Source organism: Nylanderia fulva, unplaced genomic scaffold (genome assembly GCF_048542155.1).
Source record: "Nylanderia fulva isolate GAGA-0341 unplaced genomic scaffold, ASM4854215v1 Scaffold74, whole genome shotgun sequence".
NCBI lineage: Eukaryota > Metazoa > Arthropoda > Insecta > Hymenoptera > Formicidae > Nylanderia > Nylanderia fulva.
Genome location: NW_028190851.1, coordinates 523,564 through 546,854, shown reverse-complemented (window position 1 = coordinate 546,854; position 23,291 = coordinate 523,564). Strand labels below are relative to the sequence as shown.

At 28.0% G+C, this 23,291-nt stretch overlaps 1 protein-coding gene across 1 annotated transcript; it reads right to left on the bottom strand.

Moving 5' to 3' along the window:
• LOC146720228 (fatty acid synthase-like) lies at nt 1-22,961 on the bottom strand. The gene is made up of 20 exons (XM_085488910.1): nt 22,815-22,961; nt 19,343-19,526; nt 18,547-18,797; nt 15,299-15,530; nt 14,601-15,019; nt 13,808-14,098; nt 13,119-13,326; nt 10,301-10,461; nt 9,727-10,044; nt 9,146-9,645; nt 8,675-8,979; nt 7,799-8,200; nt 5,826-6,847; nt 5,439-5,683; nt 4,331-5,024; nt 2,424-3,255; nt 1,501-1,976; nt 1,156-1,410; nt 703-951; nt 1-633 (listed from the first exon to the last, which is right to left on the bottom strand). The coding sequence occupies exons 2-20, from the start codon at nt 19,512-19,514 to the stop codon at nt 535-537; spliced, it is 7,131 nt and encodes a 2,376-aa protein (XP_085345036.1). The 5' UTR covers nt 19,515-19,526; nt 22,815-22,961; the 3' UTR covers nt 1-534.
• Between the last annotated feature and the right edge of the window lie 330 nt (nt 22,962-23,291).

Genomic DNA, 23,291 nt, shown 5'->3' with positions numbered 1-23,291 from the left:
TTCAGTTCAGATTAATTTTATTGTATATACGTTTTGTGTCACAAAGTACAGCGAATACGATAATAATGCAGAAATGGGCGACTTTTGCGATTCTTATTTTGTTTTGCATTTTAATGAGATGTATACAAATGCGAAAAGCATTTTTTATTCAAACTCATATGTGCTATAGTCAAATGTCAAAATTAATGCAATACATATTATATATACTTCTTATATGTGATGATAGAATTTTGAAAGAAATAGAGCATCTTTTTTTAAAATTAATATCGTCCATAATAAATAAAGCGGTGGAAACTAGAAATAATTTCATATTTCTCTACCAATCTTGTCTTTTATTATTTTAATTTAATTTAATTTAATTTTGCTTTGGCTAAAAAAGTACGTGATTACAATAATTATCAAATATATATTAATTTTGTCTACATTAACATTTCGAAAATGTTTCAGATAATTAAGACTTGATATATTTTCATGTATAATTATTTCTATATTATATTGTATAATTATTGTTGAATAATGTTCATAATTTTTAATTTACAACGCTTCGTTAATAAATGATGCTATTTTGTCATTGTCCATCAATGAGATATGAGTACCTTCCACGTAATGAATTTGTATTGCACCTTCAGTGACCTAAAAAAAATTTCTCTTGTAAAAATTTCTTAAAATTAATAAAATAGTTTACGATCTCATCAATTTTACCTTGTATAAACCACAATCCTCCTCGATGAAATTGAAAGGCGCAAGTGTAGGTTTTAAAAATATTATAGATGACTTTAAGCGCGGCAACGAAGATATGTTATAATCTTTTACAGCAATTATATGATCGTATAAAGTTGAACATAAGAATTTTTGATTTTCAACAGTTAAATCAGTGATGTCCTTCGTATAATGAGTAATTACTTCTAACTTCTTTTCCCATGTATTGCACTTATTCAACTCCAATGTAAGCTGTAAATAATAAAATAATATATTATATTATGCACAATAAATAAAAAAAAAGTGAACAATCTGAACGTTAAAAAAACTTTTATTTTATTATATTTTATAAATAATTTAATTATTTTATATTTGTTCAACATATTAACTATATATAAACACAATTACATAAATTAATTTTGCAAAAAAAATTCAAATTGTAATTTTGAGATTTACCATTTCAGTATTAAATTTAAGATACATTTTCATCAAACGAATTATAATGTCATTTTGTAGTTCTTGCTCCGACTGTTGATTAAGAACTTTCTCAACCAAAAATTTCATTAGATCAGGAGCACCATCAATAATTATTAAACGTCCAGAGAAATTCTTAGCTTCCAATAATCTTGCTAATTCGATGGCAATTAAACATCCAAATGAATAACCCACAATCAAAAATTCCTTTTGACCTTTCATTTTCTCTAATACATACTAGAAAAAAGAAAAATATCCCTATATAATATGGTATGTAAAAAAAGGTGTGTATGATTATTTCAAGTAGATTATCTTATAATTCCATACAGGCAAAAAATACGCTGCTGATTTCGTTATTGAACGAGTGACACCCGGAATATGAAATACACCGTGTTGTAAACACGTCGCCGAGGATTTAATTTTCGATTCTACCAGTTTATATACTCTGGCACAGCCATCGATTCCTGGTATAAGAAATACTTCGCTTCCAACAGCTTCCCTCTTTGTACCGACTCTTACATAGATATCTGGATTCAAATCCGAATCGTTGAGTTTTCGTGTCAACATATTTAACCCGTCCAACTTATTTGCTTCAGCATCAGTGGCATCAGGGACCTCTTCTTGCTTGTCTGTATTTGTCATTTGTTTGAGTTTAGCAAAATTGAGATTTCGAATATCTTGTGCTGTCAATAAAATATCGAATTCTCTCTCCAACGTCTGTTTAATTTCCACTGCCATCATTGAATCCATTCCTAGTTCGGCCAGTGACATGTTTTGCGGCGCCAAATGTGGATTTTTCAATCCTATTTTAGAAAATATTAGAAAAAATTAAATATTCAAATATCATTTTAAGGGGATCGTACTTAAAACGGGGATATAAAAATTTGCGGTTAAAGTTTACGTTTCTCTCAATTTATAATGCACTTGATTACTTGTCATAATTTTATAATGTACAATTAATAATTATTTATATATATATATATATATATATATATATATATATATATATATAAGTCAGGGTTAAGAAAGTTGGCGGCGCCAAATGTGGATTTTTCAATTCTATTTTAGAAAATATTTGAAAAAATTAGATATTTAAATATAATTAACAAGTAGATAATATTTGAAACAGCAACATTTGCGATTAAAAGTTTAAGTTTCTTTCAATAATTTTAATGCATAATAAAATAATAGTTGATTAATATAAATGTTTTATCACAAATTTTTTTACATAATAGTATTTATAAACTTACCCATAATATTTGCAACAGCTTCAAACGGATTCGTCGCTTGACCAAGACCTTCTCTTTTCTCAGCAACAATCATGCTGCTTACGATTGGCCGATCTTGTAGCAAGAATGCTTCTAATGTATTCAAACAAGAGGATATTTCTTGTTGCAATGTACCTCCAATAACAAGTTCTTTATTGTCTTCTTGCATATCTGCGACAAGCCCAACATTACCAATAGCGCCCCATTGTATAGCCAAACCATGTAGACCCTTTTTCTTTCTTCTCTCACAAATTCTTTCCATTACGGAATTAGCCATTCCGTAATTTGTTTGGCCTGCGTTTCCTCTTCCACATGAAACGGAAGAAAAAACGACAAAATGTCGAAGTTGAGGACAAATTGTTCTCGATAATTCGTCCATTTTCTTTGTCGTCCATGCTTTTGACAAAAAGGATTCTTCGAAAGTCTCTGGAGACTGATTATTGAATATGCTATCTTTCAACACAACTGCGAGATTGAATATAGCATCCACAGGACCTTGTTTTTCGGCAAATTTTAACAGAGATTTACAGTCTTCGTATTTCGAAGTATCAACAGCTGTCACGATTTGTATGTTCACCCCTTGTGATTGCCACAACTTTACTCTCGATCGCTGATAACCGTTCTTTATACCAGTTCGCGATGTCAGAACTAGATTTTTTGCACCACGTGAAATCAACCAATCAATTAATTCTAGACCGAAACCACCTAGGCCACCCAAAACAATGTAAGATTTGTGTTCGAGGCAATAATAGCGGGGTTGTGCAAGTATAGGCGCATCCAAGGATTCATCTTCATTGTGAACTTTTATTATTATCTACAAATTATATTAATTTAAAACAAATACAAAAAGAATACATACACACTTAAAAATATTATGAGGTCCTATCTTTGTTTGCTTCATCGACAAATATTATTTATTGCCTATACAGAATGAAAAATACTTTTCTAGAATTTAAGTATTCATAATACAAAATTTGGATTCTTGTGTTTTTATATAAAAAATCAACAAGGCTAAATAATTAATTACAGTTTTCTAATCAATTTTTTTATTGATCGTAACTACGACATAATTCGAAGGATCCAATACAAAAACTGTTTTATTTAACATTTTAGTTTTTTATATATAACCTAATTTGCAAATAAATACTTTGATTGTTAAAAAAAATTTTTTATTCTGTATAGCCGAAAAATAGTTAAATAAAAATAACATAAGAAATATGAAGGATGTTAGAAAAAATTAAGACAGTTTGAAATGAAGATTACAGATAGAAACCTGTAAGAATGTAGGCAAAAAAAATAAACTTCTTAAATATATGTCGCGTTTCATACTACGAAAATATAATAAAACTATTTAATAGAATTATGGTACTTTTATATATGTAAATTCGACCAATACTAGCTATAAATTGTTTATTTGTTACGATGTTTCGGTTTAGGTCCTTTTCAAGTACAACTATATAATACAAGAGAATTATCTATATGTATAGTAATAATTTACAATTACGGTTTCAAAAATATAATAAAAAGACGAAGATACATACGTTCTAATGCAATATAATGTTAGCGGCACAATACATTCCCTCAATACATGAGAGAATCGTTGTGTCCTGATGGAAATGAGTTAAACAAATGAACAGTTTTAACTAAACACAAGTTAAACGACCTTTATTATTTTGTCATAGGTATTATCTAAACTGTTTATATCTTTTTGTAAATGATCAAAACATTGTAACAAATAAACAATTTATAGCATTGATCGAATTTATATAAAAATACCTTGATTTATTAATCTGCTAGCAATACAAAATATTCAATGAAATTAATAAATTAAATAATAATCAAATAAAAATTAATTCTTTCATTAAATATATAATGAAAAATAATCATACCTTGCCAATGTGCTTTCCAGCAGCCATGTATCTAAACGCAACTTCTACTTCATCCTTTTTGAAGACTTTCCTGCATAATGGTTTGATAGCACCATTCTTTAAACCTTCTACTATTTTGCTTCTCAGTACTGTCTTACCCTCCGGTTTTGCAGAGAATAATTTATCTAATAAAATGCCGTGGAAGCTAATGCCTTTTGAGAATGAAGATATTTCCAAAGGACTATTAGCAAACATGTCAAACTTTCCAATTTCGAGGAAACGGCCGCCCTTTGCTAGGCAACGAACGGACGCTAGCAGTTTCTCCTCGACTAAGGAATTCAATACGATATCCACTCCGCGACCTTCCGTTCCCTGGATAATCATTTGCTCGAAACTCGTGTCTCGAGAATTTCCGATATGATTTTCGGGTATGGAGGGAAAGGTTTTTCTTATAAAGTTTCGTTTCTCGGCAGTCCCAACCGTCGTAAACACTTCGCAACCTTCACAAAGCGCGAGATGAATCGCAGCTTGACCGACGCCTCCTGTACCGGAGTGAATCAACACTTTGTCGCCCTTTTTTATTTTACCTTTCAAATATAAAGCGTAATAGCACGTGCAATATGCGCAAGGAATCGTCGCAGCTTCTTCCATCGTCAAGTTGTCAGGTATGATCCAACTGAGATATTTGTCAGCTACGCGAATATTAGCGATTCCTCTGAAAATAATCATTTCAAAAATTATTTCAAAAAGTATAAAATATATTATTTATATTAAATATAACCATTAACACGTTGATTGCTCAGCGAATTTTCTGTCTTATCGTATACATAAAGGCAATTGAAATTTTCATTATAATAAATAAGTATTAATAAAATGATAAAGTATTGAAATATTTTATTATTTATTACATTATTATTTGATAAAACAATAAACAATATACAATACAATCAATAAAATAAATATTGCATTAAGCTCGAGTATGGTAAAATTACTATTATTACATAATTAGGCCAATTAAAACGAGCAATTATTAAAATCATGAATAAAAAAAATCTTTAATCGAGATTGTTTAATATAACAGTTTATGTACTAAAAAAATATATTAATTAAAAGTGTCCATATCACTAACCCAGATTCACACATGCCCATTATCCTTTGCCCATTCTTATCAAAACCAACATATTCCATTCCAAGTAAAGAATCATTATTTGGTACGTCTGAGATAGATTCAAAGTTGAGTCTACCGCTGGCTATCATGACATCTCTAAAATTAATAGACGCATAAACTATTCTTACTAAATTTTCCTTATCATCATCGTTGACCATAAATGTCCTGTTTTGCGCCCAACAAAGGCTACTCAGGTCACCAGGTGTCTAACATAAATAAATATAACATATAATTTTAATATCAAAATTAAAGTTAACATATTAAGTTAAGAATATCCTCAAATTATAAATATAGGTATCACAAAATATTATTTTAATTTTTTGTAAATATGAAATTTCCTTAACGTACCACCTGAGTAACGTGAGCACTCTCTACTAGTTTTGGTTCTAGTGGTGGTAACAGAAAATGCCTGTATGATCCCCAAATGTTACCGGAACGTATAACATTAATAGGTAAATCCAGCTGTAGCTGATCCGTAAACAATGATTCTTGTAAAGAGAAAATAGGTACATCATTATCTTGAATAAAGACACCTCTGATCATTTCACCACCTGGTTCTCTTCGCAAACAATTGACAAGACCAATCAGTCCATTTTCAAGGTCTCCTTCAGCAGTCAGTATTATCCTTGTACTTTCATGCTCATTTTTTTCATTCATAAATGATTTTAGTTTGTCTACCCATGAGAAATCATAATTGTTTACATGCACTATCTGCTGAATCTTTACAACACATTGCATTTTTCTTAACATTACAAAAGTCTTATCTCTGGTGCGTTTCTCCAAAATTACTTTTAACCCATACTTCTCGAGACATAAGTAGTCGTAGGTGGCATCTAATTCTTCCCATATCAAGAGAAATCCCATCGGCATTATGAAAGACAACAATTGTTCGTATAATTCGTCTTTATTTTTTGTTAGAATTCCGTAAGCTATGGTCATCAAAGAATTTTCTTTCTTTGTTAGTTTGCCAAATTCTACTGTAAAAACATTGTCGGGCAAAGTGATGTCTTTGAATCGCTCTTGTGTTGCTACCAGTTTGATACTAGATTGCATTAGCGGTATATCATCTAAAACTTTACTCACGAATAAACAATTTAAATTCTCCGGCATCACTTGATCGCTGTCTTCGACGAATTCAATGATTTTTACATTTATCATGTTGTAACATTCAAGAGCAAGGTGCACCGACATACTTATTACCTCCGGAAAAGATATCACATTTAGATCTCGATGACCAACAAACTTGTACTCTTCAAGAACAGGATTGACTGTTCTTTGTCGACGACATATAGGTGTGGCTATAAGGCCTGATATTTCTATTCCTCCAGATATTAAGACGTCTATATTCTTATAATGTTGTACAAGGACTTCTGCAATATAACACACATACGATGACATGTTAGCAGTATTATCTAGTTATTATTATAAAGATGATTATCTAGATGAAGTTTTCGCCTCATCTTATCTTTGTATGCAGAATAAAAATATATTTTCTATCTATATTGGCATACCTTAGATGAAATAGTGTTATTTACTGAGTTATTTAGAATAGTATGTCAAGTAAATAATTGAATTCTTGATGTTGCCAGTCAATAATTAATAGGATAAATAATTTGTACGATCAATACTGGCTAATAAATATTTAATTAATCACCACAACATTTGTACCATGGATTTTGGTCCTTATCAAGTGTACTTAAAATTAAAAACCGTGAACATATTATGCAAACGAAACTTCTTGTCATACTGTCAACCTGGTAATTCAATCTGATATCAAACTAGCAACACAAGAGCGACAGTATGACAAAAAGTTTTGTTCGCATAATATGTTCACGATTTTTAATTTTAAGTACACTTGATAAGGACCAAAATCCATGGTCGAAACGTTGCGGTGATTAATTAAATATTTATTAGCCAGTATTGATCGTAAAAATTATTTATCCTTTTAATATGTTAAGATTATTTCATTTAATGTCATATCACATAAAAATATTTAAGTATTTTTTAAAGAATTAAAGCAGTCAGCGTTAAAAATTTACAAAAAAAATATGAGTATAATTTTACTTCTCTTATATATATATTTATAATTTAGATTTTTTGTAACTGTGTTACATAATCGGTTCTAAAAATAAAATTATTATAAAGTTATTTTGATGAATTGCCTTATAAATTTATCTTTTATCTAGATATATTTAAAACAAAATTATTTTTGTTATATCTGAGATGAATTGACATCATTTTAATTTTATCTAGCAAATTGTAAATTTGTGATTTTATATATAATTTGTATATTCCATATGTGTATAATATTGAAAACTTACGACTTTCTTCATTTGAAAGTTTTTCGATGTATTTCATGTGAGATTTCGGATCGATTACTGCTTTACGAATTTTTGTTGGTACCATAAGGCTTCTCGAACTCTGACCTAAAATCATCAACTGCAACATATTGTCCATAAATGTTACCCAGTTATCAGTCCAAGCAATATGACCATTCCTTCCCGTGATCGAGGCACTTTTGAGTCCACAAAATTCGTCAATATACTGATATCCACGAAGTTTCAATTCCTTATAGATATCTTTCGTGTTCATTTCCTCATCGTCATTGTCTTTTCGATCGATAAATGTAGGACATATTTTCTCGTCTTCTATATTATCTGGAATTCGGACTGTTCCAGTAACGACAGGATTGCCTCCTTCGATTATTTCAAATTTGTTACTACCTATAACAATATTGACATAAATAAAAATAAAAATAAAAATTAAAAATAAAAATAAAATTAAAATAAAATCAAAATGTGCTCGCAAGATTAATAAATCACAGAATAGAATAAGAGCTGAGAGCCGATGCCGGTTATTATGGCTAAAAATTATTATTTATTTTAATAAATATATTATTACACAAACGTTTTAGTCTTATTTAGACCATCTTCAGTGCAAAATTAATATAGATACAAATAATAAAAAATATAAATTTCATATTGATTGTATAAAATGTAGTTCGGGAAAACATATTCTATGCTATATTTTTTAATAAAACTCTGAAAATTATATGAGCCAATAATAAAAATAAGACATCAAAATCATGGAAATTAAAATTTTTTGTAGACCAATTATGATTCATATTTGCATATGTAACTTATCTAAACATAGGACAATGAATTTTGTATAAATAAATTTGATTGTATATATGTTACCTTGCTGGATCATAAGAGTTAAAATGCTTGCATTTTGTGGTGATAAAATAATAGAACGTAGAAAACTGACATCTTCAAATACAATTGATATATCAACGTGATGTTCCTTCCTTAACCAGCCGACCATCTGCCATATAAGCAAAAGATATCCTGTAGCCGGTAATAAATTTTTTCCATTAACGACATGTCCAGTCATATACATAAATTCGTCCTCTGTAGTTTGAATACTAATAGCTGTTTCTCTTATATTAAGTTTTTTTTGTCCGCTATAACGATATGTGTACCAATCTTCGGAATGATCCCATCTGTAAAACATGTTATTAATTTAACATAATGTATAAAACATTATTTTGTATTATTTTACTGCCTTAAACAATTGGAAAAAAAATAAAATTTAATTTCAAATTTTTCAAAATTCTATTATTTTTTAATCTTAGCACAAAAATCTTTTTAATCTTAAATAGAATTTACCTTACAAGATAAGATATCATGGATGTACCACGACTTACAGGAAACTTGACTTTCGGATATAAATTTGCGATTTGTGGCTGTAGTCCAGCATTATAAAGTTTTCCAATTCCGTCTAAAAATATTTCCATATCCGGTTTATCAGAGAATTCGTATAACGCGACATTTATCACTGTGGGCTCTAAAGAATAATTGAGAACATATTGTAGCATATTGTGAGGTCCTATTTCAATCGTCACTGCGTCATTTGGAATTAAATGCACAATTTTCGAAAATAAAACCGGGGCTATCAGATAATTTGCATAATATTTTGCTAAACATGACATTGAAGATGCGCTGAATTCTTTACAAGAGAACACACTCAACCACTTTGAGCTAGGAGACAATTTCTCAGGCAATATTTTATTCAAGTAATTGAAAAGTTTAATTTTTGCGGTCTCGACGTAACGACTATGAAAAGGTATACGTCCGCAGGAAATTTCTCTTGCAGAAATGTTGTTATTCTGAAGAAACGAGAACTTTATTATTTATTAAATTCAACCTTATAATAAGCGTGATAAATATTATTTATACTATTTTCAAACCTGTAGTTTAGCGAGAAATGCTTTTACAGAGTCTGTTGGTCCACTAACAATGGAATTATGTTGACTATTGTAACAAGCTACATCGATATCCGGTGGACACATATTCTTCATAGTTTTAAAATCGAGATTAATTTCGGCCATTGAACCATCTATTATTTTTGAGTTGTAAAATGCTAAACCGACATGATATGCTAACATGATCGTCTCTTCGGCAGTCAAGCATCCATCGGCGTATCCACAAATCAATTCACCAATGGAATGACCCATTATAATATCGGGAGTTATTCCGATACTCGTTAAAAGATCAACTATTCCGATCTGCAATACGTATAAAACATCCAACTCTCTATTTTTTCGGAATACAACAATATTATAAAATATTATAAATTTTTCTTTCTGCATGCAATTATATATATATATATATATGACAGGCTACTTTCAATTTCAGTTTGTTCACAGAATCTTTAAGTTGTAAAATAAAAAACTGATACGCGCTTTATAAAAATTAAAATAAGTACAGAAAAACTCTGCAATATAATATAGACATATTTTATTTATATACGTGTATTTATACCTGTAGTCCAATAAGACCTACGAATAAATTGACTACATTGTCGAGAATATGTTTGTCTTCATTTGTCAGAATATCGATGATAAATATACTGTGAGGTTTCAAAACTGTATCGCATTTCTGAACTGCTTTAGTGAATACTGGAAATTTCATTAAAGCACGACCTGCCAATGTTTTAACAGAATATTGTTAAATTATTATATAATATTATTGATACATTGTTTTAAATAATTTAATGTTTTTGACATATATATATAATTAATCTCATTAGCACAAATAAATGTTCTTTGAAATTGCTTATTTCTATTTTTTACGTGATTTTTATAGTTTTACTAAACACCACAAGCGCCTCCTCCTTTGATATCGTTTCCAATGTATATTTTACAACTGTCAAATTATTATTCTTCGCTATGATAATTGCTTGATGCTATGACCATAATTTTAATTCACCGAATTTTTATGTACATAATTTTAATTCGCCAAATTTCTATTATATACATAATTTTAGTTCGTTGAATTTACATTATGTACATACTTTTAATTTTCAAATTTTTATTATATACATAGTTTTAATTCTCGAATTTGTATTATGTACATGATTTTAATTCCCGAAGTTCCATTATGTATATAATTTTAATTTATTGAATTTCTATTATGTACATAATTTTAATTTGCAGAATTTCTATTGTATTGTTTGAGAATTATATTGTATATATATATATATGTATCTCTTTATATAAAATTTTCTCATTTTGTTTAGTCTAATCTAATTACTAATACAATTACGTGCGCGAAGCGAAATTCTTTGACATTAAAACCTAAAGATTGCAACGCATGTATAAAATTATTATTGCAATGCATGCATAGAAATATATTTATTAATTACGTAATTTATAGAAAAATTCAATATATAGATTTTTAACAAAAAACAAAAAAAATAATTTTCTACAAAAAAATTATTGATCTTTCGATCAAAATATTTGCGCGCTTCCATTCCAACATCCAACTTTGCAGTCAATAATGAATCGGGCCTGATGAAAGCAACTCTCTCTTTCTATTTTTTTCATCCATTGATCTCTATATAACATTATTGAATAGCATATACTATGAAAAAAAATGAGAAAAGCGTGTTACGCTTTGAAGATCCGGCAGCGATCTTCAGATATGGTAAAATATGCACTTTTTAGTATATGAAATTAGCACATTGACATAAAAGTTTCAAACTTCGGTATATTATTCATTTAAATTAAAATATAAACTATATACATTTATAGTATTTTATAGCATATTTTACTTTATTAAAAATGATTGCTTGATTTTCAATTTGTAACACGTTATTTTATTAAATGCGCCATCCAGTGTTTTAGAGATTAATACATCTCACACATCTATCACGTTGCGCGGCTCGCGCGCGACTGATTCTTGTGCGGGGTATCGAGTATCGCAAGCGCTGGACCGATGGTCACATGACCATCGGTCCAGTAGTCACGTGACCAGTGGATTCACTCGTTACGTGATCTCGGTCTCGCGCTCGCGTGGATATGAAGTCTCGCGAGTTTAATAAAAGCGTAGATATTTGACACAAAAGATTCTTGTAGAAAATTTTATTTCTTCGTTCATATTTTCTGTTAAAGATTTAAATATTACATTTTTATGTGTTGCATAATTAATTAATATCTATATTTTTTATGCATTAATTGCAATAATAATTTTTGCATGTATGCGTCGTAATTTTTGAAATTTTATTATCAAAAAGTAATATAACTTCACTTTGCGTGCATAATTATATTTGGTTAGATTAAACGAAATAATATATATATACTAAGAGTTTTTTAACAAGGCTCTGTAATATAAATATAAATTTAAAGGTATAAGACAGGCAGTAAGAGCCAACTCGCGGATGACAGTGCGTTATCCTAACGATAACTAAATTTTTCGTTAGGATTAAGTATCTGTGCACAAGGCACCAAATTTTACTTGGTCACGGCCAAGATTTAAAATATGAAATAATCTCATATTTGAGACTTAATTTCAATAACCCTTTCACCCCCCTACGGAAATAAGTAAATGCAAGAGAAAAATATAGATCCGAAAGTCGCTGAATCGGGAATCGAACCCGAGACCTTTCGCTTGCCGGGCGACTGCTCTTCCAACTGAGCTATTCAGATCCTTTCGATTCTATACTTTTCTCTGCTATATGTAATAATGTTGATAAACAAACGCGTTTAAGCCCGCGTGTATAAACTAAGAGTTTTTTAACAAGGCTCTGTAATATAAATATAAATTTAAAGGTATAAGACAGGCAGTAAGAGCCAACTCACGGATGACAGTGCGTTATCCTAACGATAACTAAATTTTTCGTTAGGATTAAGTATCTGTGCACAAGGCACCAAATTTTACTTGGTCACGGCCAAGATTTAAAATATGAAATAATCTCATATTTGAGATTTAATTTCAATAACCAAAAATGTTAATTTTGTAATACAAATATGACATATATATATATATATTATTATTAAATTTTATATTACAAAATTACATTTATAATATATTCAGCTTTAATATTTGCAATGACATGCCTAATAATAATAAAATTCAGAAATTAAAATTATAATCGTATACATAATTAAAATTTGGCAATTAAAAATTTTATATATATATATATATATATATATATATATATATATATATATATATACGTAAGAATATCAATATGTGAACTTAGAAATTGTTAAATGATAATTGCAAACAAACTTGTTACAGCTTAAAAAATTATTACATATTGTATTGTAATATAATGTAATATTTGATTTAAACTTACCCATGTTAAGACATTGAGATCCAATTCCAGAGAATATAAAGCAAATAGGTATTTTTGTACATAAGTTGCGTCTTATTTTAATTATTGTGTTATCGGATAATTTTGATCCAGCAATTAAGTATCCTCTGTAGGGATGACCTTCTATATTTTGGTTATGAATACGATGTAGCAGAGAGATATATTCTACATCTATCGATCGATTCTGTACCTGTAAAAATATCATTACTAATTATAATTATACAATAACTATCTTATTGCATATTTTTAAAATTAATTAAAATTGAAAATATATACGGGATTTTCTAACAATGGAACGGTCGGAACTGACCCTCACCCTGTTTAATGAACTTGGAATATGTTTTAGAACATTGAGAAATATGAGACCTGTATTTTGTAGTTGCGTATCTTGACTTAAGGAGTTAAATTGTTTTTTTTTTATTTTTGAGTTAATACCGTCGAAACAAAAAGATAAAAAAAATGTTTCAAATAAAAGTTATATGGTTTTTAATATAAATATATATATGCCCTAAACTACTTTGATTTTAAAATACAAAATATCAAAGTTGTTAAAGAAAAGATAATTTTGTTCAATAAATTAAAATGACATACATAATAATAATAATTATAAATGAGATACACGTATATAAGAAAGATTAAATTATTTGTGAAATAAGTTATAATATACTTACATTATCTAATAAAATTTTAACTGCTTCCTCGGTACATCCAGATACAGCCACAAGCTTAGGTAAATTATAATCTGTTTTATTTATGACTTTAATTTTTGGATTCGATTTCAGTAATATGTGGCCATTAGCACCGCCAAATCCAAAAGAATTAATACCGATGTAACCTCCCTTAAATTCTGTCGGTTCGGTGATTACTTTTATTCTTCCTTCAATAATAGCAGTCATATCCTTCCGTGGTTGGTTGAAATGTATAGAAGGCGCGATTATACCAGTTTCCATCGCTATTATTATCTTCACAAAAGGAATACATTTGTTGTATAATTTTAACAATAATATCTTTTACAATTACGATACATAATTTAAAAAATGACAGACAATTAAAGAAATACTTGCACAAAATTACATATAACATTATAATATATTGTTGCATTAAGAGAATTTTAACAAAAAATTCAAAATTTTTTTTGGTTTTAAATATAAAATCGATAGATCACGGCTTTGCTTCTATATGTGCTTTAATCTTGGAAAAGCGGTTATTATTCTATTTAAATAATAAAAAAAAGGGTGCAGAAAAATTGTTTTATCGGTAAAATTGGACATCAAGAACTCTAACTATTTTTTTGTTATTAACTTTTTTTTAACCTTAAACTAATTAACGATGAGTAAGAATACATTACCCAATCCTGATTAATTAATAATAAATAATAAAAAATTACTGACAATTTTAAAAAATACTTGTACAATCTTACATATACATATATATAGTATTAACCCTATTTTGTTGTAAACTCACTTTTGCAATTTGACAATGACCGCTAACGGGTTCGGAGTGTCCAATATTCGACTTCACTGAACCCAATAACAGAGGGCCGTCTCTTTTGGAACATAAAGCTTCATCAATGGCTTGAAGTTCCACAGGATCACCAGCTAGGGTACCAGTTGCATGAGCCTCTATGTAAGACAGCTGAAGAGGCGAGACGCCGCATTCCTCGTAAAATTCTTCCAGCAGCATTTTTTGCTTGTCAAACGATGGATAGGTGATCCCTTCTTCTTTAAAGCCATCACAGTTGGTTTTACCATAGACAAAAGTCGCATAGATTCTCCTTGCGTTTTTTGTCTTTTGTAGGTACACTACTACAGCTGCATCACTCCGCATGTAACCAGCGCCTTTCTCGTCGTAAGGTTTACAGTAACCATCAACAGAAAGAACCCCTAAAATAATAATATAAATAGTTCATTTTTTAAATAAATTAAAAGATATTTTTTATAGTTCCTTGATTTATGAATCGCAAGTACTTGAGAATTTTTATATAAATATATGTAAGCATGCATGCAGTGTTGTGGCTTATAGATGATTTTAAAATCAGTTAGATAAATATAAGATAAAATATGTAAATTCATCTTCGATAAGATGAAGATAATTTTATTTTAAATATATCTAGATAAAAGATAATCGCAACAATTTTAAAAGTAATAAAATTTTGTACATACCCAGACAAAAGAACTGATGAGTTACAAAAGGATGGATGCACAAATTAACGCTAGCAACAATAGCAGCATCGCAAACGCCTGATCGAATCATCCTGTAAGCCTCCACCATAGCAAAATGACTCGAACTGCATGCAGTATCGATGTTATACGATGGTCCAGTAATGCCGAGCCAATGAGAAATTCTGTTTGCTATCATGGCTTTGCTGCATCCAAGAATGGGTAATCCAGCAATCTGTTAGCAATTGCGCGACATGGTATTTAAACGGAGAAATTTTTTTGTATATTTAGCATTATTTTCTTATCCATATAATATTACAACTTATTGTAGATACGTGGACGCTATTTTCATGATAGTTTTCAAGGATTGCATTAATGAGGTGCTTTTACGTTTTAATAACTATCATAATCGGTTACTGTTTACACACAAGATAGAAAGTAAGGGTTGTATTAATTTTTCTGGAGACCTTTGTTATAAGACAAAATAATAGATTAATAACTAATTGACATAGGAAACCGACATTTTCAGGGAGATACATTAATTACTTCTCTAGTCACCCGCATAAATACAAAGTCAACACAATATTAAATCTCGTAGACAGAGCTATACTACTTTCGGACAAACAATTTCACATACAAAATATCGAGACTGTTAAACAGATTCTCGCGAACAATTGCTATCCTCAACGTTTATATAACTCTATTATCAACAAGAGATTAAAATATCTTTACTCTATTAGTAATGATTGAAGGGTTAGTGATAAAACAAACTACAATGTATCATGTTGCGTCGTACTGCCATATATCAAAGGGTTAAGTGAGAATGTTCAACATGTTTTGAATAACTTTGGTATGGATGTCTTATACTATGTGCCTAATAAACTTGATGAGCTAATTGTGAGAGGGAAGGACCATTTGCCGAAAAATAGGAGAACTAATGTAATATATAAAATTACTTGCAAGGAATGCACTGCGTGTTATATTGGGCAAACCAAGCGCTATCTTGAAACTCGTATTAGAGAACATTTCAAGGATATTAATAAACATGAGAGCAATCACTCGGTTGTTAGTAACCATAGAACGATATATAATCATGAATTTAATTGGACTGCGGTTTCCATTTTACATAACAAAGCTAATTATAAAAAAAGGAAAATCGGAGAGATGATATACATTAAAAAACATAAAGACGCGATTAATCTGCAGAGAGACACAGAAAATTTAAATATTATTTACGACGATATTCTTAATATATTTTAATATCCTTGACTGTATCGAGTTGTTAGTGTATTGTTTACTGTCTTACCTCTGTGCTTCTTTATTATTTTGATTAGCTTCAGTTTATGTCAATCTTTGATTTTGCGAACAGCGTTAATGACGATAAAAAAATTACCTTTTTAAAAAAAGGTGCTAAGTCCCCGTAATGTCCCTGTACAAATCTCTCCTACAAAAATTAATAATATAAAAAAAATTATGCTAAGTAAAAATAAAAACTTTAAAACATTTTAATTTTATTTAATTAACCAAATAGGTTATTTAAAATAATTGTTTAATTTCCTACATCCTACAAAAAATAATATTAAAAATTTGCAATAATTAAAAAAATTAAAAATAAAAAAATTAAAATTAAAAAATTTTTTAAATATATAGAAATTAAAAATTTAAAAAAATTAAAAAATAAAAAAATAAAAAATTTTTTTAAATTAAAAAATTAAAAAAATTTAGCACTGCGTATTTAAACAAACAATATGTTAAAATTAATGTATTTCTTTGCTTGAATGTTCTTCAATTAAAGTTTAGCAGTGCTAAGTTTTTTTAATTTTTTAATTTAAAAAAAAATTTTTTATTTTTTTTAATTTTTAATTTCTACATATTTTTTTAAATTTTTAAATTTTTTTAATTATTGCAAATTTTTAATATTATTTTTTGTAGGATGTTGGATATTAAAAATTATTTTATATAACCTTTTTGGTTAATTAAAAAATAAAATAAAAATATTTTAAAGTTTTTATTTTTACTTAGAATAATTTTTTTTATATTATTAATTTTTGTAGGATAGATTTTTACAGGGACATTACGCGGACTTAGCACCTTTTTTTACCTTTTTTTAAAAAGGTAATTTTGTTAGGGATATCACTTTTTTTGTACTATACATTTATTTTTTTTAATTTCTAATTTTTAATATTTATCTACATAAATTGATATAAAAGAAGTTATTCATATACGTAAATATTTGGTATGAGTATAATTATATCATGCAACAAAATCTCAGAAAGAGATTATAATAACGCAAAAAGAATTTATAGATGTAAAACATATTACCATTGCTATATACATAAAGAATAAAATATAATTCTGTCAAATATATATTTAATCAAATATATTTAAAATAGGAACGATATATTAAATTCGACCCAAACTAGCCAAGAAATTTTTATTTTATTTCCACAACGTTTCGACCATCTGTTTTTGGTCCTTTTCAAGTGAAAATTTCTTTGTAATAAACGTAGTTAGTTGACACTGTTGTCATGATTATTCAACAATATAATTATTGGAATTTTTTAAAAACATTTGAAATAACTTTTGAAAGAACTTTTGAAAGAAAGTAATCGCATCTTATCGTTATGATGGATCGTCAAAAAACGTTGTGGAAATAAAATAAAAATTTCTTGGCTAGTTTGGGTCGAATTTAATATATCGTTCCTATTTTAAATACCACTAGCAACGTTTTAAGTATTCAATTTGATCAAATATATTTAGTTAAATATACAAAAAATATGTATATATATTTATATATATATATATATTTAATATACATATATATTTAATGTATATATTAAATGTAGACTTAAAAATATTTCTTTTTACTTGTATTAGGCAGTTAATGTGTAATAATTTTTAACTTTTAATGTATCTTTACTAATAGATATGTCTCTAGTCGCAAATATGTTTAACAAATAATTTTTTGTATATTAAAATTAAGGTGGGTTAATTTTCTTTAGTAATACGGCATTATTTTCTTTGTATTAATTTCTAACAAATTTCTTATATTTCTTTGTATTTTTGTAGCTGGAAAAAGACCCAATTTAGGGTCGAAACGTCGCTTAAATAAAGATATTCATCTATAGTCAGTTTGGTCAATTACTCAACAACTTTGCATATAAATATCTTTATACAATTTAAGGAGAGTGTATTTTTTTAACAATTTTTGATACTTTAATTATTGAATAATCAATACGTAAACCACATACGTGAGGCTTCTCATATATTAAATCCAGATAGGCATCAGAAACACTTATTGCTGTGACGACGCTTGTGTTCGTTCCTTTTAATTCTGCTGGATTTACACCCGCATCAATGATTGCTTCGTAAGTATGTTCGAGTAATATTCTGACTCCAGGATCAAGTACATGAGCTTCTGAAGGCGGTATATCGAAGAATCCTGCGTCAAACTTTTGTATTTCGTTCATTTTTCCTATTCGAGGAGGCATTTCGTATATATCTGTCAAAGTTTTAATAATTTGTAAACACAATATTGTATTGGTAAATTAAGGATAATAATTGTATAAATACAATAAGTATTTTTCTACTAAATGACAAGGTTGTATAAGTTAATGATTTTTTTAAAATTAAGTTAAGTTAAAGTTAATTGCTTATAAAATTAATAATAACTAGTTATTAGTTAAGTTAAAAATTGCATGAACAAAAAAATAACTTAGTTAAAGTTCACACACACACACACACACACACACACACACACACACACACACACACACACACACACACACACACACACACACACAGTTAAAATTAAATTAACTAAAATTAAATTAAAAGTTTATTTTTAAAACTATTATATTTAAAACTATAATATTTCATAGATATCTGTCAAGATATTAAAATAATTTATATATAAATAATATTGTTATATTGTTAAAAGTTATGTGGATTTTATTTGCAATAAATATTTTTTTACTAAATAAATATTTTTTTAGTCAAAAATATAATTGATAAGTAATCTGATATATAATCTTGGAAAAATATTACAATCAGTCCAGCGTTGATGATCGTTCGAACCAAGATCCATTTTGTTGAAAAGATTTTCCTGTAATTCCTTTATATTATCAGAATTAGGAAATTGCCCGGCAATACCAGAGATGACGATTTCCTCTTCAGCACTGACTCTGACATATGGATTGAATCGCTTGTTTTTATCCATTTTTCAAAAATCCTGATAGTTATAAAGAAAAACTAATAAAATTTTATTTCAAAGTTATATATATGTACAGGGTAGACCATTTTAATCAATACATACGAATATTTCGGAAAGGAAAAGTTTTTTCAAAAAATGTTTCAAATAAAAGTTTTATGGCTTTGAGGGGAAAAAATAATGACATAATTTTTTTAAAAAACTGGACGCTCTGCTAAGTTTCAAAATTACAATGCATTTACATTGCTTAAAGTTACATAAATAAATTTAACTACAAAATATATTTTAACTGCAATAAGTTTTAAAGTAACAAATAATTTAATTTTAATATTATTTAGCAGTGCGTTAAGTTTTTTAACTAAAATTTTTATTTTATTTTATATTAATTTACTATTATATTAATTTACTAGTTCATTATACGACTCTATATATGTTTACAATTTTAATTTTCCACTGGTACAAGTTTCTACTTTCACTTGGTGCAATTTTTTTTTTATATCATTACTTTTGTAGTAAGATTCTACATGGGTTTACAATGGATAATTATTCATACAATTTTACATGGATTTGCAATGATTAATTTTTCATAGGATTCTACATGGGTTTGCAATGAGTAATTTTTTGTTACTGGCATGCCATTAACTGGGTGCCTTTTTTTACCTTTTTTTAAAGGTAAATATATATGTCATAGGCCAATGGTTATTTTCAGCAAATAGCTTTTGACTAGTCAAATGCTATCTGCTATGTCAAATGGCTTTCACCCGTTTATTTGTGTCCAAATGCTATTTTCCTAGGCAAACAGCATTTGCCTGAAGGTTTTTTACGAAAATGGAAATAAATTTGGATATTGTTCCGAATGGAACACTTCGAATTTATGACAACTCTTTTGCGCACTGAAAATGGACAAAACAACATAATATACAATGTTACAACCCCATGGAATGTTGCAAACCCATGTGGAATCTCGCCTTCGCGTGGAAAAGTATATACGTGGACACAGTGGGTTCTGTCCCCTACCAAAAAACTAGACATACCATATATAGGTTTGGATTGAATCTCGCTTCGCGCGCAAAGTTTTAACCCCATGTGGAACCTCGCTTTGTGTGGAAAAGTATATGCTAAATACCATTTGCCTACAGCGGTTCAGTCAAATAATATTTGACTAGAAAAATAACATTTGACTAGGAAAGTAACATTTGAAAAAAGGCGAAAACCATTTGACATGGCAGATAGCATTTGGCTAGTCGAAAGCTATTTGCTGAACATAACCATTGGCCTACGACATATATATGTATATATATATATATATATATATATACAGGGTAGGCCATTTTAATCTTTCCACTAAAATTTCACAAAATCCAAAAATTTAAGACAAAAATGTTTCAGATAAAAGTTGTATGGTTTCAAGGGGGACATGAGATGGTGTCATTGATTTGACCTTGAATAGCTATTTGAAGGTTACGTGAAGGTCAACTTCAATTTCTTAAATGGAACACTATATTTTTTCTTGCATACTTTTGTAGCTGACTTCGAGATCTTTCCAAAACACTACAATAAAATATTTTTTCATGAAGTATTTTTCGAGTTATTAAGGCTGCAAATTTGCAGTATTTTGACATAAAATACAAAATATCTTGGGAAATATTCATTTTTCGATTATCATACCTTAATACTTTTATGCACAGAATAATGAGATAAATCAGTTGATGTAAAGAAAACACATAGTTACCTTTAAAAAAAAATATGAAAATTGCAATAAGCAGTTAGATAATTTTTCTTTAAGACAACTATGTGTTTTCTTTACACCAATTGATTCGTCTCATTATTCTGTGCATAAAAGTATTAAGGTATGATAATCGAAAAATGAATATTTCCCAAGATATTTTGTATTTTATGTCAAAATACTGCAAATTTGCAGCCTTAATAACTCGAAAAATACTTCATGAAAAAATATTTTATTGTAGTGTTTTGGAAAGATCTCGAAGTCAGCTACAAAAGTATGCAAGAAAAAATATAGTGTTCCATTTAAGAAATTGAAGTTGACCTTTACGTAACCTTCAAATGGCTATTCAAGGTCAAATCAATGACACCATCTCATGTCCCCCTTGAAACCATACAACTTTTATCTGAAACATTTTTGTCTTAAATTTTTGGATTTTGAGAAATTTTAGTGGAAAGATTAAAATGGCCTACCCTGTATAATAAAATTTTTTTAATTATTTTATCAATACCTTAATCATACTTAGCAAAATTAATTTAAATTTCAAAAATTTTATTATTATTATTTAGTAATTTGCTAACGGAATAAATAAATGGATTTAATAATACTGAATAGCGAAATATTCTAATAAAAGATAACACATAAATTTATAAGACATTAAGAATAAAAAGTCTTAAAATAAATAAGATTTTATATGTGTATTATTATTACAAATATATAATTATTAAAATATCAATTAAAATTTTCTATTCGCTCGTGTATTGTATAAAACAACAAATGTATTCAAAAGAGGCCAATTTATCGAGCAATATTTAAGATGTATCTAATTAAATTTTATTTCATACACAATATATTAAAATTACAAAAACCTTCCATATAAACGTTTCAACCGCACGCGGTCTTCTTCAGTATAACAATGTTACGTAATTTATAATTCTTACAAAAAACACCATATTCTTAAAATTTACTGATAGTCCGTTAATACGAGTCAAAAATTTGTTAGAAATTTATGCGTGTTACAAATTGTCATATTTATAAAAGTATTCGCCATAATGTGATCTTATGATGTTGGATCCCGTAAATTATTTCTTTGTTATTAAGCGAGAAATTCTTAATATCCATAGGCGTTTGTGTCGCCTCTTCTCACAGTTTAACACAATTTTTTTTTTTAAATTAAAATTATTATAAATATATAAAACAACCGTCTAACAAGACACCTCATTTTGAACTCTTTTTTAATTTAATTAAATACATCTTAAATATTGCTCGATAAGTTGGCCTCTTTTGAATACATTTTTTGTTGTTGTTTTATAATTATTAAAAATACATAAAAATCGTTGTAAAAAAATATTTCATGTTTCGAATTTCAAGAGAGAAGGAAACAGAGCAATGCGAATTTTGGAAAAAAATTAAAATAATAGTAGAAGAATAATAAAAGCAAAAATATTTAGAATATTTATTTAACATGTTTTTATTGTACTTATTTGTGTACACGATTTAGTTATGTACAGAAATAATTTTCGGAATAATTTACTCAAAAATAAAAAAAGAAAAATTCGATAAATGCAAGAAAAATTTAAACTCACCGCGTTGAAGTTTTAAAAAATCTTCTGATATTAACAACAGTAATTCTATTAGAAATAGAAAATAGAACTTTAACACTGACTAGCACAATAATAATCTGTGCCGTAGAATAGAATATGCTCTATTGTCTGTTAAACCAAATATGATTCCAAATTTAAGATATCATAACAACCCTATTTGCATGAAAAATAGTGTGATTATGAATAATTAGAATATTCAGTTCAGATTAATTTCATATACGTTTTGTGTCAAAGTTCAGTGAATCAGCGGATACGATAATAATGCAGAAATGGACGACTTTTCCGATTCTTATCATGTTTTGTATCTTAATGAGATATAATCAAATACGAAAAGCATTTTTTATTCAAACTCATATGTGCTGTAGTCAAATGTCAAAATTAATGCAATACATATATATACATACTTCTTATATATGTGATGATAGAATTTTGAAAGGAATAAAACATCTTTTTTAAATT